The sequence below is a fragment of the Mytilus trossulus genome, chromosome 7, assembly GCF_036588685.1.
Source record: "Mytilus trossulus isolate FHL-02 chromosome 7, PNRI_Mtr1.1.1.hap1, whole genome shotgun sequence".
In the NCBI taxonomy this organism is placed as follows: domain Eukaryota; kingdom Metazoa; phylum Mollusca; class Bivalvia; order Mytilida; family Mytilidae; genus Mytilus; species Mytilus trossulus.
In genome coordinates this window covers 78,600,484-78,619,382 of record NC_086379.1, presented here as the reverse complement: position 1 = coordinate 78,619,382, position 18,899 = coordinate 78,600,484, and the positions used below count along the sequence as shown (strand labels likewise).

The following is an 18,899-nucleotide window of genomic DNA, read 5'->3' as shown; positions in this document are numbered from 1 at the left end:
ATCGTGTTTAAATGGTTGTTTTTTTGTGTGAAGGTTAAGATAGTGCATTTTCCAGGATGGAAGGCCATGAGCCAATCAGCCTCCCATTTCGCTGCTGCGTTAAGATCTTTTTGTAAATTTGTGCAGTCTTGTTGACATGTAATTTCTCGGTATATAATACTGTCATCAGCGAAGAGTCGTAGTTTGCTGTGTTCCAGGTATTCTGGAAAATCATTAATGTATATTAAGAAGAGTATAGGCCCAAGGACAGTTCCTTGGGGGACACCTGATGTTACTGGTGCTGTATTTGATGTTATTCCATCTATTACCACTGTTTGCGTACGGTCTGATAAGAAAGCCTGAACCCATTTTAGAGTGTTACCTTGAATGCCATAGTATTTTAGTTTATAGAGTAGACGTTTGTGGGGAACCTTATCAAAGGCCTTGGCAAAATCCATAATAATGAGGTCTGTTTGTATATTGTTGCTGTTGTTATTATAAAGTTCTTGTATAAATTGAATTAGTTGTGATTCACATGATCTGGATTTTCGGAAACCATGTTGGAGGTCATAAAGAATGTTATTTGCCTCTAAATAGCTCATGATGTTACTTGTCACTATATGTTCCATCAACTTACAACAAATACAAGTGAGTGAAATTGGTCTATAATTTTCAGCCTTGTATCGTTCACCCTTTTTAAATGCTGGTGCAACAATTGCATGTTTCCAGTCTTTTTGGTGTTTTCCCCGATTCCAGAGATTTGGTAAATATGGTGGTAAAGATGGGTGCTATTTGTGCTTTTAGTTCTTTTAATACACGTCCACTGATGTTATCTGGACCACTTGCTTTGTGTGGATTTAGTTTATGTAGCAATTTTTCGATACCTGATGTAGTGATGTTTATTTCTGGCATTTTTGTGTATGGGCTTGGACCCTTATCAGGAATATTAGATGGTGGTTCCTTTGTAAATACTGACCGAAATTGTTGATTAAGAATGTCTGCTTTTTCAGTAGTGTCTGTAACAAGTACACCTTCTTTTTTCAGAGGTGCAATTCCTGTATTATCATTTCTAGTGCTTTTGATGAACTGAAATAGCTTTTTTGGTTTTGTGTTTGTGGACTGATGTTGGTCCGGTTCATTGATTGGTAAATCACAAATAATTTGTTCTATGTAGTTCCAGTATGCCTTCCTTTGTTCTTTTTGAACTGTTTGTTTTAGTTTCTTGTATTTAGAAGGATTTCTATTTCTGTTTTTATAACACTTGTTTTTCTTGTTAATGAGTTTCCTAAGGTTGTTGTTTATCAATGGTAGTCTGTGCTTGTATGTGAGCATTTTGTGAGGTACATTTGACTCTATTGATTTGAGAAGATCGTTTTTGAAGGTGTTCCATAGAGTATCTGCATCACTTGAGTCATATATACATTTTATTGATGGTATTAAGTGTTGTAGTAAGGTCATTGGAATGAGTATCATAATCGCTGTTTTCTATTAGGATTTGAGTGATAAAGTGTTGCTGCTTACAAAAAAAGTGATGGAGCAAAGATGATCAAATCAAACGGTAAAGTTGAAGATATCATTCAGCTTTACGGACGCCTACTTTTGTCACATGATTAGGATACTCATTCCAATGATTGCGTTGGTAGAAGGATCACTAACATCTTTATATAGATAAGATAAGATTTTTATTTCCAATAGACGACCCAATATATGAGCATATATTCAGTACAGTGATTTTTGTATTAAACAATTGCAATACTAGTAGAGATAATACACAAGATAAACATGAAATATAAATTGATTTAATATACAGCTGCGGAATCATTTAATATCTATTCGATAGAGGACTAGAAAGAGGAAAGTGTATCTCTTCTGCTGTTATATATATAATATCCCACCTCAGGTATTAAAATTCAAATTTTCAGCATAAAAACTATTGAAATTTAATTAAAACTTTTATATAACCAGGGTCATATTTAAACATGTGTGTATATAAGCAAGGAGGTTATATTAGATCCTTGATATAAGTAAGTAAAGTCACTTTGAAGCCGAAAAATTAGTGACATTTGCAAATATGTACAGATTATAAACATATATGATATATAACACATATAATTACACCCGGCCCAATAGACCTATATGTCACATCAAATGAAATTAAATAATTATAAAACAATTATATCACGTTCTAATCTTTATGTTTATATGTCTCTGATCAAAACCAAGCCGACCAAGGGTTTTACTGTAACTTTTGTTCTTTCTTTTATTACCTATATTTTCAGGAACGATAACTGTGTCCACTTCCGTATTTTTTTACAATTGAAGAAAAATGGAACTCCAAGATGTGTTCTACAACAATGCAGAATATATTGAAACTGTACATCATTTTATTATCATTTCCATTCGTTTTTATATGGGTTGGGACCCCTTTTTTAATAGCAGACTGCAAAGTCTTTCAGGATGCGATCTCTATGTGTCAAATTACCTGTCAGATCAATCATGAATCAACGATTATATTGAAATAACTAATCAGTCTATGTCTATGATGATTATCATATGGCTATATTTTCATACACTTAAACAAGCCATCTGTACTTTAGTGGTCCCTATTCTTTAGAGTATTGGTTTACTTATGGTAATGCTTAAGTAAAGGGTAGGTACATGTATGGGTTAGAGTATTTCTACAGATTTCATTATACATGTAGCTATACATGCATATATATATATGTTCATTTTCCTTGGTGGGATTTAGAGCACTGTCCCTTGAATTTTATACAGATACAATGTCAACCCCTTGCTGCTGTGCATAAGTCAATAATGTCATATCCATGAGGACCTCTTATCATGCTTATGGGAATCAGAGGCGGTCGCCATTTTCGCAATTTGCGAAATAAAATATAATTGTGGCGATTAAAATTCGTCATTGGCGAAAGAATTTGACGACAAATATATAACGATTTATTTTCAGCCATCTTGTTTATTTACTTTTTTTCGGGTTTCTCTGACTTTACCGATCAGACAATACTCGGAATTCACCTTGAACTCGTTAAGATTTTGACAGGAAATCAATAATCAGCTGATTGCATTCATAGCTATCTACATCAAAGGACTAATTAATAAAGGTGTTGATTGTATGATATGACAAAATGATATTGTTAAATGGCTTCTGTCACATGTCACAAAAGGGATTTATTAACCACTTTGCGACGCACGTGTTTGAAGCAAAATTTTTACGCTTCCTCTCCTACTTTTAATGATAGTTCAGAAAAGAAAATTGTTGTTATGACGAAAAATGTTCAAAAGCAAGAAAGGTCCCTGATTTAAAACTTTATCATTTAACTTTCATATAGGTCATTGTTTTGAATGGGAACTTCAAAGTCGTTTCAGTTACACACGTGTTTCAAGCATATTGTTTTACTTATTTACGATGGTCTAGAATTTTAGAAAACTGTCGTTATGAAGAAATCTATTCAAAAGGTTGGCATGAGAGTAACCCTTCAATGCAATGACTACACCTTACACGAGCGATCAATTCCAAGTGATTAGATGCTTATTTGTTGTAAAAAACACTTCCTATTTAGGGGGGACTGGAAAAAAAGGAAAATTTGAAAAAAAATATATTTGTGTTACTTGGCGAAAAAAATAATAAAGTGGCGAGAAATATATGTTGTTTTGGCGAAAGAGGTGGCGAAAAAAATAATGATCCAGGGGAAACCCTGGGGAATAAGTCAAAAAAAAATTATATGTTTGTTTACGGTTACCCCACCAACCCTATTTTGAGCGCTGACCCTAAGCCATTTTATTTCCATTTTAAAATGAAAAATAATCTGAACTTGTGTTAAAAAGTGAAGATAGTGTTGCCTGGTACATCCCAATGTTCATAATCATGAATATGATAGCTGTTTTAAGGAAGTTCACGACTCGTGTGATGAAATAAACATATTGCCTTCATTTTTTCCAATCAATAACAAAGGGAAATAATCCAATCATTGAAATTACAGGTAAACTTGGCCCATGATCAACTGGGACCAGGACAAATAGCAACCGCACACTCAAATCATGCCTTAAAAAAATGACCTACATGTACATTGTACCTACCCTATTTTTTTTTAAAGCATATGCATGTAACCTTCAACAGACATATAATTTTTTTTAACTTTATCTTGCATTTGTATCTAATTTTTAATGACCGTCCCTTGATAACTTTTGCATTGTAGTGATGTAAAGTCTGAATAAAAGTTCCTCAATGCTGTCTAGTGTGCATTAGTAATGTGGACAACTAGTAGGCTACTACAACAGAAAAAAGAAACTTTCTTTTTTCATGTTTTTGTTCTACTATTTCCTGTTAAAATATATTTATCTAATTTTTATTTTTTTTATAATATAAAGTCAACCTCATTAATAAACTAAACACTAATACTGAAATGATATTCTATATTTTCCTGTTGGGTTTTGTGAATTTTTACTTCTTAAAAACTGGCATATTTGATGTACATGAACAAAAATTAAATGTATCTTGCCACGACACCACAGTGACCTCGGTTGTCTGGTGGTAGTGTGTTTGCCTCAAGTAAGGGAATTTACACTCAGGTCAAAGACTGGTCAACTCTTCGTCAGAATGATGTGTCTGAGTAAGATACAAAATGTAGCTTGTCTTCATGCAGATTGTTACTTTCTGAACCAGCAGGTGAAAATCTAGCTCATATTGTCTGACATGTTGGTCTAGTACAAAGCAGGGTTAATATTCTTATTACATAAACATGTAGTCGTCCTAAATGTGCATAAGGCTCCGTGTTGAAGGCCGTACTTTAACCTATAATTAAATTCCCCTGCATCCGAAAGGAACCGCCAAGCTAACAGCGCCGATCTACAGGCCACCAGCATATACATGGACCAAGGAATATTCCATACTTACGAAGAAATAACAACTGAATCAAGATGACCAAGATGTCCGATACCACCTATACATCTATAAATGATAGCAGATATAAATGATTGCAGAAGAAACGTACCACGGGCGCCGATCTTAAATGAACTAGGAATTCACAACTATGCCATTATACAGACCAACTACTGCAGACGATCCAAAAGTTATATAGTCATCAAATAATTAACAAAGGAACAGTTTTTGACAATTTTATCATCCACAGCGGCGATCATAATCTTCCTATTGTTGCCGACGCGCCGGGAAGTAGTAACCTCCAACTATGGCCAGGTTGGAAGAGAAGCCTTGCGAAGTGGTAGGAACTATGGGAAGTTCGTCCTATTAGATGCCAAGCCTTTAGAACAATTTCATGTATCATATAATAGAAAAACGAACTCAAGTTACATTGTATACAAACTTTAATTTTCTATATTTATCTTATCTATTTATAACTCTGTATTGCTACTTTCACTTTTCATTGTTTCTCTCACCATGACGACGTCAAATAAAATGCACCACTTTGAGTACTTCAGGGGCTCAATTTCTGTATAAAAATTGTCCTGATGAAGCCTGCCTTGCAGGCGAAACATGTAGACATAGATAATAAAATTGCAGATCTTTTGAAGTGTTGTTGTCAATTTTAATTATTATTTAACCTATAATGGTTTACTTTTTAAATTGTTACTTGGATGGAGAGTTGTCTCATTGGCACTCACACCACATCTTCCTATATCTATATAATCATTTGTCGCTGAACATGAAGCCACCTTCAGCATCTTGCCTTGACAAAGGCCCATGATTGGCATGATTGGTAAAATAATGTCTAATGTCCATGGGTTGGGACTCTAATCATGCTAATGTTAAAGAAGGCCCTTGAAACGTTTACCCTTATATGAGTGAGACAGAGGTGCTACTTAATGAGCTTCAATGGTTTTTAGCATGTTACAAATGTAGTTTTGACCTGTTTGTATAACTTGTCTTATGCTACTTTTTCAAACAATTAGATACAACTGTTGGAATATGTATGTACATGATGTATGCTCTTTTATTTTTGTTAAATGAAAATCCAGAACAAGTTCCTGGAATCTACAGAAAATTAAGTTTTAACCTGCAAAAATTACCCCCCGGCCTCCTCCCTAATTCTTGATAGATATTTAATAATTTCATGTAGAGACCAATAAAAATATTTTTATTTATTCTTTTAGGCATCTGGTAATAAAGTCAGTCGGCAATCAGTCTTGTGTGGAAGCCAGAATATAGTCATTAATGGAAAGGTATGTTAATTGTAAACTTGAAAATCTTTGCAATGCTTCTTTATGTGAATGCAAAATAATTGATGTGAATGAATTTGTAAACTATAATTTTTAGCTCCCCTGGCCTGAAGAGGCAGCGTTAGCTATTGCCATCACTGTGCGTTAACATCTTCTTTTTTTGGAACTGCTCAATCTCAATTGAGCTTAATTTAAAGGATGCCAACAGTGCCAAAAAGGTTTGCAATTTTTACTCATACATGTCATATGGTTAGAAATAGAGCTTCGGGTCATTTTAGGGCTACTATTTCAAAAACTATAGCAACTGGAGAAAAATAACACAGTGGAAATGGTCAGCATCAATAACTCCATCCCTGAAATACGCTGTTAATTTAAGAAAAATGTGTCAACCCTGTTATGTACATGTAGTCATTGTCCATACAATGTTGAATTTTACTTTTTGTCATATCTTGGCTTATGTTTCAAAAACATTAGGAGGTTGAGTGAGTATTATACCAATTGTCATTCTAAATTGAATAAACATATTTTATAAATGGTAAAAGCAATTCAATATCTTTAAATAATGCTGCATAATTGTTTATATTTTCAGACAGTTATAATGACAGATTGTGTAATAAGAGGAGACCTAGCTAATGTCAGAATAGGGAGGCATTGTATTGTTAGTAGGAAAGCTGTTATAAGACCTCCATTTAAAAAGTTTAGCAAAGGGTAGGTATAATAACGGTTATAGCACATGTATTGTTGAAAGGCTTTCATATATTGAGAGAATGCAGTTCAACTTGTTTATATATTAAATAATTAAAAGATGTGGTAATGGTATGAGAGCGAATTAAACAACTTTCGCCAGGGATCAAAGAAAAAAGATTTAATGTAAACTGTCAGCTTTAACAATGAGTAAAAATAAAAAATAAAAATATACTTAGCCGTTACTTATTTTAATAAGCACAGGCATGACAAAAGGTTAATTGATTCAAATGAGAAAAAAACAAGGGCCTGATTATTGTTTGTTTTTAATTTTATTAAAAAAAACCCAAAAAAAACCCCACTTTTTTTACAAGATTTAAAGGTACTAATGGCTACTCTTTTTCCTTATAAAAACTCATTTTGTCTTAGTATAGTGGTTTCCATCAATCTCTTAAAGTACAAAACAATTGTAAACCAGAAATAAAAGGGAAAAAAAAACAAAAGAGAAAAGAATCTTGCAGAACTTTGCAAGTATATATTTTTGTAGTTGGTACATTTTGTAAGATTTTTTTATATGGCAAACTAAAAATTAGATTTGGATTTTTGGCTGAACTTTTATGATAATGTACACATATGCGCTGTTAATTTTACACCCTTCTATTCTAGTGTGGCATTTTTCCCTATTCATATTGGAGACAATGTATTTATTGGCGAAGACTCCATTGTGAATGCAGCCCAAGTTGGTTCTTTTGTTCATATTGGTAAAAATTGTGTAATTGTAAGTATACAGCTTGGTGAATTACTTACAAACTATAACGTTAGCCATAATGTCATAATTTCTGTGTACAAATTAACAGCCCACACTATTGTTTCAGATAAGGGTGAAGGTTGGTACCTATCAAAACGTTTCTTTGGGCCCTTAATAGCTTGCTGTTGGTGTGAGCCAAGGCTCTGTGTTAAAGACAGAACTTTGACCTATAATGTTTTTTTCTTTTACAAATGGTAACTTGGCTAGATGAAGAGTTGTCTCATTGGCACTCATACCACATCTTCTTATATCTAGTTAATGAAAAGAAAGGAAAGTGCCATTAATAATAAAAGTTTATTATTGTGTGAATGAATGGAATGCAAAGTTGTCCTTGAGAGTCACAGTGATAATATGAACTAAGATCAAAAGAATCCAATACAGTATAAATTTATTATAGACATAAATTGACGTCCTGGATACATACTTGTAGTACAGTGCTTGCTTGGATGAAGTCCACACCCAGCAAAATAGAATAATGATTTGGTAGCAGTTTTGTAAAAGGAATTTTTATAGTGTCAGTTACCTTTTGAAGGCCAGTAATATACAATGGACAAACTGACCATAAAAAAACTGCCGAACAAATACAAAGAAACAAAAAGTGATTTTGAAACTTGATATAAAAAACATGAAAAACTGTATGTATGCTGAAATTAAACAATTACTTTTATCGAGTTTAAAGTCAAATACAACATATTCTATTTTAGGGAAGAAGATGTGTATTGAAAGATTGTTGTGCCATAGCTGACAACACAGTTCTTCCTCCAGAAACTGTTGTTCCCCCTTTCACAGTATTTTCTGGTTCTCCAGGTATAATACAACAGAGTAATGAAATAAGTACATTCAATCTGACTTTAATGATCATTTTAGGGCAACTGCTCAAAGATCAAAATAGACAGTTTGGTTTAAGGGGGTTCGCGGGTCTAAATCATTTATATAGGATTTCTCTATATTTTTCTATAAATGAACTTTATCTTAAAGTTAATAGAAAAATAAAATAAAAAAGTGGGGTCACCGTTCATTTGCACTCACAATCTGCCTTCGAAAGAAGCACACATTTTTGTAAAAGTGTGTTTTTTCTGTTGAAGTAATAGGAGAAATAAAGTTAATATCGAAATAAAAAAAGAAATTTATTACAGAAATCGCTCAAATTTTACAATAATTTAGTTTAAGTACAGCTTATATGGAAATTATAAAAAAAAATATAGGTCACCGATGAGTTGAAAAAGATATTTCAATTTTAAAGCAAAAAAATGGCATTTTTCCACAAAAGGGAGATAATTTTGAACTTTTTCAATGATGTATACATTTAAAAACGCATCTGGGGCCAACACGAATTGATTGTTTTGAATGATTTTTGTACCATATGATAAAGTAACAACTACAAAAGGTAACAAATAAAATTTGTGATGAAAAACAAATGTTTAATTTTTTCTGATTTTTTTATACCCTCGAGCCTCCTTAAGGCTGCTTTTACCTTATTTCAAAGAATTCAATTATGATACACATTAGAAAGAAAAATAAGTTGGAAATTTTGAAGTAAGGTAAAAAGTGTTTCATAAATTTCTTGCATATTGAAAATTTTACATGGTGTACACTTTTTTATTGCAACATAATTATATGGTGTACATTAAAATCACAACATTAACATAATATTTCATTTAGTAGAGACCACGTGCACTTACTACCAAACCTTTTGCTTCATTCTCTTTAATTAAAAATTTATAATTCAAGGAGTTTTGTTTTGTCCTTGGACCTTTTTATAAATCAGTAACACCTTATACCTGTTATGTCAGATTGAGAAAAACTTGAAAACAATTAACTTGATATCAAAACTGAATTGTTTTCTCAGGTAGATTTACCTCAGAGCTTCCAGAATGTACCCAAGACCTAATGGTAGACGTAACCATGAGCTTTTATGACCATTTCAAATCTATAGGAGGACCAAAATCTAAAGACAGGAAAAGGTATTCAATCATTTTTACAATAGTATTTCTCATGTAGATTATACCATGAGCTTTTATGACCACTTTAAATCTATAGGAGGACCAAAATCTAAAGACAGGAAAAGGTATTCAATCATTTTCACAATAGTATTTCTCATGTAGATTATACTGGAACTGAATATTTCCCTTCTATAATGGATGTCAGTCAGATTGTTGAGAGTTTACAGATATAACTATAAGTTATGAAAAATTTATTGTTTACCTTACATAGTTATCAACTTAATGTGTACAAAACAATACATGTTATTTAATGAAAGTTGAAATAATTATTTCCCATGCAAACAATTTTCTTAGAATAAAAACTTATGTTTACACCATTAACTTTGAAGTTTTAGTGAATGACAATGCTACCAAGTGGTGAGTTGATGATAGAACCATCCAAACACCTAGTTAAATCCTGCTTGAAAATCCTAAAATCTTATTGGCTAACCTTAGAACCAGAGTTGATCAATTGCACTTTATTTACATTAATATTAATAGTTGACAAATCCATGAGCTTAAAAAATCCTTGATTGAAAAATGACATTTCTGACCATGTTACCGAGTGTTTCCAAGGCCTAACTCAAAAGAGAAATCTTTGTATCAGCCTGTTCAGAGGGAATATGGCAAAACCAGGAAAAAAGATGTTCTCCTTCACATGACCTTTTAAGCATTGTTATCAAGGTAATGCATCACATTTAATATGGTTAAAGTTTCACCTAAGTTATTGGTACTAAATCTGTGTTTAAATCCTGTAGAAATATTATAATTTTTTTATGTTTTCACCTCAGGGAATTGTGCATGTCACGTTTGAAGAATAACAATCCTGTTTTAGAAAGACATGTTATTTGAATCCATTGTATACATAAGCAACCTTATGGGATTCTGGGAACTAAATTATATAATTTTCATAATTTTATTTCTTGTTTTATCATGTCTATTATGATCTTTCTATGTCTTTTTGCAAGTCTCAAACAATCTCAGATAAATAAAAATATGATTTGCATTTATGTTAATTTTATTAAGACCTTTGATGATGTGTTAGGGATTTTTCGACAATATATACTCATAGATTTTGAAAAAATCGTACCTCAAAAACATTTCAATTCAACATGTCTAAGTGGAGGGAGATGTGGGGCCATATGTCTATGAAAAAATAATTAAACAAGCCTACATTTTAACTTTAAGAAATGTAAAGCTCACAATATTTTACAATCACAAGTTTCATAAAAGGTTCAACTAAGTTCACCTAGGACTTGCATTTAATGCTTGAATGCCTATGCTAAGTTTTGCCTCTAAGTTGCTTGTGTGAATTTTGTTATATTCATACTTTAGTCAATATAGTTTTGAAATCATATTTGACCACTGTTTGGATATCAATATTGGTTAATTGTAAAACATGGTTTTGGAATAGACCCACTTTTAATGCTTTTGGGTAGTGATGAAGTTTTGCTTTAGGTTCAAGTCTGTTGAGAACAATTGTGTCTTACATATTTATCAAATGGTTTCTATATAATAATTATCTCATTGATAAAAATAATATTATTGCTTAGCCCATAGATTTTTATTTTGACAAAAGTTTGAAAGAACTTGTAGTTTATCTCACCTGGTTCTGTAGCTAAATAGCACAGCCTGCCTTTTACTTGTATTAAGGTTCATTTGGTAAATTAGGGAGATTGTGTTTCTTAAACATATATTTATAGTCTAGTTCTGTCTTTTTATCATTTTTTATCATTTTTGTTGTAAATGGACAAATGTTCCTTTCAAGTGGTAACCACAATAATTACAAGTGAAAGTGTTCGTAGAAATGCTGCCATTGCACCATAGTTATTAAAGCACTACACCAGCCTATTCTGCATCAATTACATGTTAGGGAATAATAAAATATCTTCAAAAAATTAATAAGGAATTTTAAACATGTTAAAGGCTAGATTCTAATTAAATATTTTACATTTCAATTTGAAAATTGTACTGTTTATCTAAAAATCATTTTCAAAGCTTTATTTGCATATTAAAATTCGTAAAGAAAAAACAATGAAAGCGAATATTTTGAGTCTTTGTTAATCAAATAGAATAATAAAAGACATTGAGACAAGCAAATGAACCCATTCAAACATTCCTGTCCATGGTAAAAAAGGAATCTAGTTCTTTCAAAAATGTCTTTTTGGGATGAATAGAAAATTTAAAGCTCATTTCAATAAGATTTGACATTTAATTTTATTATAGCTATATTATTATAATGATCATTATTATATTTACAGGTAACGTTGCTGTATTCATATGAACAAGAATGGAAAAATGAAGAAAACTATGTAGTGCTTGAACTTTATTTATTGAAAGAAAGGGTGCTTTATTTGAGTTTTGTACATTTTGGTGAATGGCAGTTTTATTTAAATGCTTACTTCAACCAGGAGCCTATGAGTTATATATTGTTTTAACACCTACAATATAGGATCCAGGCTGTAGGAAGATGTAGGATTAGAATCTCTGGTTATTGTCCATTAAAAAATATAGATAGTGCAGCAACTGTCCCTTGTTTTGATGTCTGCTTCTACTCTAATTGTTTGTGGATCATCTTGGCTTTTGTATCTTCTAGTAAGACCTGTCAGGAGAAATAAAAACATCTTTATTCCTCTAAAAGTGTCATTTCACACTTTTTATTCTGAAGGTTGTTTTTATTCTCACCTAAATGGGAAGAAAGATTCAGATCAGCTATATTCACTGTTAATTCTTAACAATAATTACAGGTTTTTAATTATATTCAGATAAAGAAAGTCTATTGAGTTTTAAGAAATCCACAAAAGTTGAAAAAATCTGTCCATTCACACCAATTCTAAAATTACTAGGTGTATAAAACACATTTATTAATGATTGACCATTTAAAAGTTTGTTTGAATTTTCTTATTTTATTTTGATAGGATAAACTAGAAAATTTATGCCTTTAGGAATTCGACTTGTTTTATGACTATCTTAGTTTTCAAACACTTGTTAGTTATAAAAGAATATACTGGTTAGTGCAAATTGACTATATAAGATGAAACATTCTCATATTCTATGTTTTTATTATGAGGTGATTATGAGGTGATTATGAGTGATATATTATTATAAATAATTTATGTACTGTGCAATAAAACATATACACTTGGAATATTTTTAAAATGCTTATTATGTGTTTTGCAAAATTTATGTTTTCAGACTTTCCAGTCTTACATAATTTCTTTTTTCCAGTCTTTGTATGTTCTAAACGTTATTATTATGATTACTAAATTTACTATAACATGATGATTTCAGCTTTCCAATTGTAGACTTCCTATTACTATTTAGCTACATTCTATCAGTGCCTGCATATTGAATATATACATCACAATTGATACCATACTGCTGAGTTGGGTTTTGCTTTCATGATTTTCTTCATAGAGATATGCTGCCTGCAAAAAGCTTTTGAACCAAAGGTTCTTTCTTGGTGTTTTAATTGAAGTCATCCCTTTAAAAGTTTGAATAAAGCCATTAAGAGTTGGAACCGTATAGTTTATAGGTTAAAGATGACAATAGATATGTCCCAATTAAGGTAGACTTTTTTCTGTCCCCTTTAATCAATTATGACTACACAGTTTAGACTTAACACAGGATTTGTATTTACAATTAGAAAATTGACATTGTAGCATATGAGACAGGATCTGTATTGCATTCTAGAGCACTACCAGTCACTGAAATTACCATCGACCTACAGTAAAACATGCAAATATTACATCCATAGAATAATCTGCTTACACTTCTGGAGCACCTGAGATGGGGTTTGTGTTGCTATTTTTTTTTATATTTTTGACGTATTGTTTTGAAGGCTAGTTTTTGTATTTTTGTCATTTAGTCCCCTACTGATGATGTCAAAGCGGACCTGAGGTTTGCACTCTGTCTGTAGGTCTGCAGGTCTAGGTTTTCCAGACTTTCCATGCTTGAAGATGTTGATTTGATATTTGGTTTATAGTTTTATCATGACAAGTTAAAGATCAAGTTCCGGTCTGATGAATTTGTGCAGAGTTGGTCCCGGGACTTAAAAAAAAAAATAACTCAAATAATCAGTTTTCAACACTTTTTTGTATGATTTGAAAATTGGTTTATAGTTTTATCATGACAAGCTGCAGATCAAGTTTGTATTTTGTTTCGTTCTGATGATTTTATGTGCAGAAATATGGTCAATGGACTTCGAAAATTCATTCAAATAATCCGTTTTCAATACTTCTTGACATTCTTAAAGATATTCATTTGATGATGATTTAAAGTCTTTTGACAAGTTACAGTTCAATTTTGAATATTGTTCTGGTCTGATGATTTTGTGTAAAGTTCCATAAAGTAAATACAAATCCTGTATGAAGTCTTATTCTGTTTTGTCATAATGCTTGTATCACTAGTTTTCTTGCTATTACATGGCAATACACAGTCCCCCATCTTTGCTAGCCAGGGGTAAGAATCAACTCCCACCCTCTCCACCCTTGGCGGATTGAGAGAATATCGGAGACGCAAGGTAATGATTTTCAATGGTTGCAATCATCCTCTCAAAAAAAGCGCATATAACATGATCAAGTGTAAATGAAGAATAGTTATCAAAAGTACAAGGGTGGAGAGGAGCAGAATGGATCACAACCCTTGGTAGTCTCCTACTGGTTAAAAAATATTGCATTGGAACAAAATTCTAACTTGATCTATAGCTTGTCTTGGTGTAAACTAAATATCAAATATCAAGTCATTATCTTCAAGCATGATAAAAAAAAAAGTGTTAATACTGATTATTTAAGTGATTTTTTGAGTTTCGTCTGCATAAGATCGAAATAGTTAAATAGCCAAAAAAGTACAAAGTTGAAGAGCATTGAGGACCCAAAACTCCAAAATGTTGTGCCAAATATTGCTAAGGTTATCTATTCCTGGGATAAGAAAATCCTTAGTTTCCGAAAAAAAAATAAAGTTTTATAACAGGAATTTTATAAAAATGGCCATATAATTGATATTCCATGTCAACACCAAAGTGCTGAATACTGGACTGGTGATACCATCGGGGACGAAATGTCCACCAGCAGTGTGTAAATAGTTAGCAAAGCTCGATACCAGGATTATAATTTAATACGCTAGATACGTGTTTCGTCTACATAAGACTCATCAGTGACGTCCAGATCGTTAGCAAATAGTTAAATAGCCAAACACGAACAAAGTTTAAGAGCATTGAGGACCTATAACTTTATATTTATAGTTTTACAAATATTCTCATAGGATTTTATTTAATGCTTTAATATTCCGTTTCTGTGTGTCACTGTGTGTTACATTTTAATGTTTTGTCGTTGTTCTCCTCTTCTATTTAATGCGTTTCCCTCAGTTTTAGTTTAATACCCCGATTTTGTTTTTTGTTCATGGATTTATGAGTTTTGAAGAGCGGTAACGGGAGGGATTGTACCTGATATTCATATGATGAAGACATAATCTTTCAATCAGTTTAATTGAGGTCTGGAGCTGGCATGTCAGTTAACTGCTAGTAGTCTGTTGTTATTTATGTATAATTGTCATTTTATTTATTTTCTTTTGTTACATCTCTTGACATCGGACTCGGACTTCTCTTGAACTGAATTTTAATGTGCGTATTGTTATTCTTTTACTTTTCTACATTGGCTAGAGGTAAAGGGAGAGGGTTGAGATCTCATAAACATGTTTAACCCCGCCGCAATTTTGCGCCTGTCCCAAGTCAGGAGCCTCTGGCCTTTGTTAGTCTTGTATGATTTTAAATTTTAGTTTCTTGTGTATAATTCGGAGTTTAGTATGACGTCCATTATCACTGTACTATTATGCATATTTTAGGGGCCAGCTGAAGGACACCTACGGGAGCGTGAATTCTCGCTGCATTGAAGACCCATTGGTTGCCTTCGGCTGTTGTTTGCTCTATGGTCGGGTGGTTGTCGCTTTGACATATTCACCATTTCCTTTCTCAATTTTATACTACTGTTGCCTTTATTTCCCAAAAGGCATGGAAGAAAAGTATCCTGAAACCAATTTATATATGAGGGGATTATGAAAAAGACATATGACAAAATAACCTTTTTATTTTAAGATAAATATTCTGTCTTATTACATATGAACAAGTGTATTTAACAAGCAAGCATACATAAGAAAGTTTATAGGCACTAATAAAAAACAGTTTACATGATAATGTTCACACTAGCCCAAATTCAGTGGCCTCCGTACAAAGTAAAGACCAGTAGTCAAATATCTACCATCAACTGTAAATGCCCTTTTTGATGCAACAATAGCTATTTTTTTGTTTCTTTAACTACTATTAAGGTTGCACTTGGTAAATTCACAAGTTTCACAAATCAAGCTTTATTTTTTGAGATACTAGTATATATAAGATTCAAAGATAAATTGATTTGTTTACGTTCTGGTTCCCACATATGACCTATATGTTTCATCCTTCAACAATGAGAAAAACACATTATTCAACTATTAAAGATTTAAATTGAATAGAATATTAACTTTAAAGATTACCTTCTATATGGTTTTGGTATAATTAACTGATTTCATTGATGAAATGATAATAAGTTATATGACACTTCTTTTCAACTCATCTCCCTTTCATTTAAACAATAAAAGGACCTGCTATTATATTATAATTATAGATATTCAATAATCATTTTTTTTGGATTTAACTTGGCCTAATGTGATATATACTTGTGACATTGTCTGTAACTTAATAGTTGTAATTATTTGTTTGCACAAGTCTTGATTACACATTATACTGCTGCTTTAATGACTAATTTTGATTAATTGTTCAATCAACACTTTAACAACCTGATATACCAACTTCATATAACTTGGCTTCCTTGGTTGTACTGCTTATATGTTTGGTACATCCAATGACAAGCTGTCCTGTTGAGGTAAAGGCCAGGGAAAGTGGATGTTCTATTTCTAAGTCTTTTGTGTTGAATAATGTAATCAGCCGTCCTGCATTGGTTAGAATATGCAAGTAACAAGTTTTTAGATCCATTACAATAACATTGTCTCTTGGTGTTGTTACTATTCTGATTGGTTGCATTGGTCTGTCTTTATTGACATCTGGATGTCCTGTATATGTATTGATTATATCCCCTCCCTGTCCTAACACCAACACTATACCTCTGTCATTGTTTGTCTTAAAATCTGCGACATGTATATTCCCATTAATTGTACTGGTTATACACCTTGGATAATTAAATATAGGTTGATCATGTTGATCATTTTCATATACATTCTCATAATCTCCTTTCTCATTCATTACAAACACAGCACTCCTTCCTAGGATATCATCATTACCTCCTACTATGGCTTCGTTACAAGTGGTAATGTGGATGCATGTAGGACTTAAATGTTTCAGATCATATACACTATCTGTCAGATTACCAGTGACAATATTCAGTTGTTTTAGTCTTGATTCCTTGGTGGACAGGAGAATATCATTAGATTGAAGTGCTGCCATTCCATAGACCTTTATGCTGAAATTTGACATGACTCTGAGCTTGTTTCCTTGTAATTTAACTTTTTGTAAATCTTCGTCATTTCCAGAACTTATCCACAATGAACTGTCCGGGGATGGAGATAAATGTATAATCTTGCCAAGTTTTGTTTGAAATTGTTTATTGATATGTAACACAACATTTGGATTAACTGATAAAACTTGATCTCTTTGTATGACTCCAACATAAGACCAAGTGATCTCCCCTGGTATAAATATTGGGGTAGAGATGTAGCTTGACTGTATATGTGGTGCTTGGACTGTCATGAATTTCTCAGTTAATCTGACATCTGAGAAAAACTTTGTGGCATCAGTAGTTTGAATTATTTCCCTGAATTCATTGTCCTCGTCTTCTGCCAGCTTCATAGAAATAGACATTGCATTTCGATCAAATTCAATTGACTTCACAGCAGTTTTATGACCTTGTTCTAATGCATTTCTAAGCCCTTTAAAATAGTTATTTACTGCATCTCTGACAGTTTTTTCATGAGTTAGAATATCTTGACTTACTTTTGTGAATTTTGACTTTTCTGACGTTATTAGTTTGTTCATCTGATCAATTTTAGGTACCATGTTAAATTTTTCCTTTTGAATATTTGCTTGTTTTTTCTTGAGTTTGTCTTTTTTCATATCATATCCTTCCCTTATTTCGATAAGGTCGTGTTTCTTGTGAAATTTAGACACACAAGTTGGACAGATCAAATTGTCACAGGTTTTACAGAAAAGACAGCAGTTTTGTCCATCGTGTTCGTTACACTTTATGTTTTTAAAATCTAATACATCACAATGCAGTCCTATCTCCTTTGTATCAATGATTTTATGATCCTGTGCATTTTTAAATTTTGAATGTACCTTTTCCTTGCAATAATAACACATAAGTAGACTACAGTCCAAACATTTCCATTTAATTGGTCTTTCAGCTTCACATAAACCACAACTAACAGGTACCTGGCTGATTTGAATGGATTGCGAGTAGGCCATATTTGTTACTCATAACACAGGTATTATACTTTCTATATGTTATCCCGGTTACATAAGTTATATGATATTAAGCTCAAAGTTTTGTTTGCTTATAATATGATATTATATGATATGAAATTATCATTAAAATAACATTGATGACTAAAAAACTATGGTAAAGGGATGTGGTACGATTGCCAAAGAGATAATAATCAACAGTATTTTAAAATGAAAAGATAGTTAGAATATTTTATTTGTTTAGATGCACATTTCTTGTTCATTATTTTTTTTTGGTGTTTTATTTGATTTTGCCATGTGATTATAGACTTTCCGAATAGATCTTCCTCTAAGTTCAGTATATTTTTGATTTTTACCTTTTTCTCGCAATAGACATGTAATTTAAATGTATTAGGGTTGCAAAAAATTTCAATACTATAACGGGAATAAATGTTATCTGTTATTGTTTCATAACAGTCTCAGTATAGACTTTTATGATTAAGAAATTACAATTTTTGACTTCCGCAATTATGTTTTGTTCATGAAAGATTTAAAAAAGGCAACTTGAATTGTTATTATATATATCTATATTTAAAAAAAATAATCCTTGTTATATTAATATTTGCCTCAAAGTACACCATCTTTGTTATAATTTACTCATATTCTGTAAATAACTATCGAAAAGATGCTCTAATCTTTTGGTTCAAAGAGATTTTATGAAGACTGACCGAATTATTTGCTCTAAATGTCTAATTGGTCTAATTTACAA

The 18,899-nt window shown here is 31.9% G+C and overlaps 2 protein-coding genes across 2 annotated transcripts; one reads left to right on the top strand and one right to left on the bottom strand.

Moving 5' to 3' along the window:
* The first annotated feature begins 2,248 nt into the window (after positions 1–2,248).
* On the top strand, positions 2,249–11,998 carry LOC134725908 (dynactin subunit 5-like). Its single transcript, XM_063590189.1, has 7 exons — positions 2,249–2,353; positions 6,106–6,174; positions 6,761–6,879; positions 7,522–7,633; positions 8,368–8,470; positions 9,513–9,627; positions 11,907–11,998. The coding sequence occupies exons 1-7, from the start codon at positions 2,306–2,308 to the stop codon at positions 11,908–11,910; spliced, it is 570 nt and encodes a 189-aa protein (XP_063446259.1). The 5' UTR covers positions 2,249–2,305; the 3' UTR covers positions 11,911–11,998.
* Positions 11,999–16,465: 4,467 nt separating this feature from the next.
* On the bottom strand, positions 16,466–18,154 carry LOC134726694 (uncharacterized). Its single transcript, XM_063591110.1, has one exon. It carries the CDS (start codon positions 18,152–18,154, stop codon positions 16,466–16,468), a length of 1,689 nt encoding a protein of 562 aa, XP_063447180.1.
* Between the last annotated feature and the right edge of the window lie 745 nt (positions 18,155–18,899).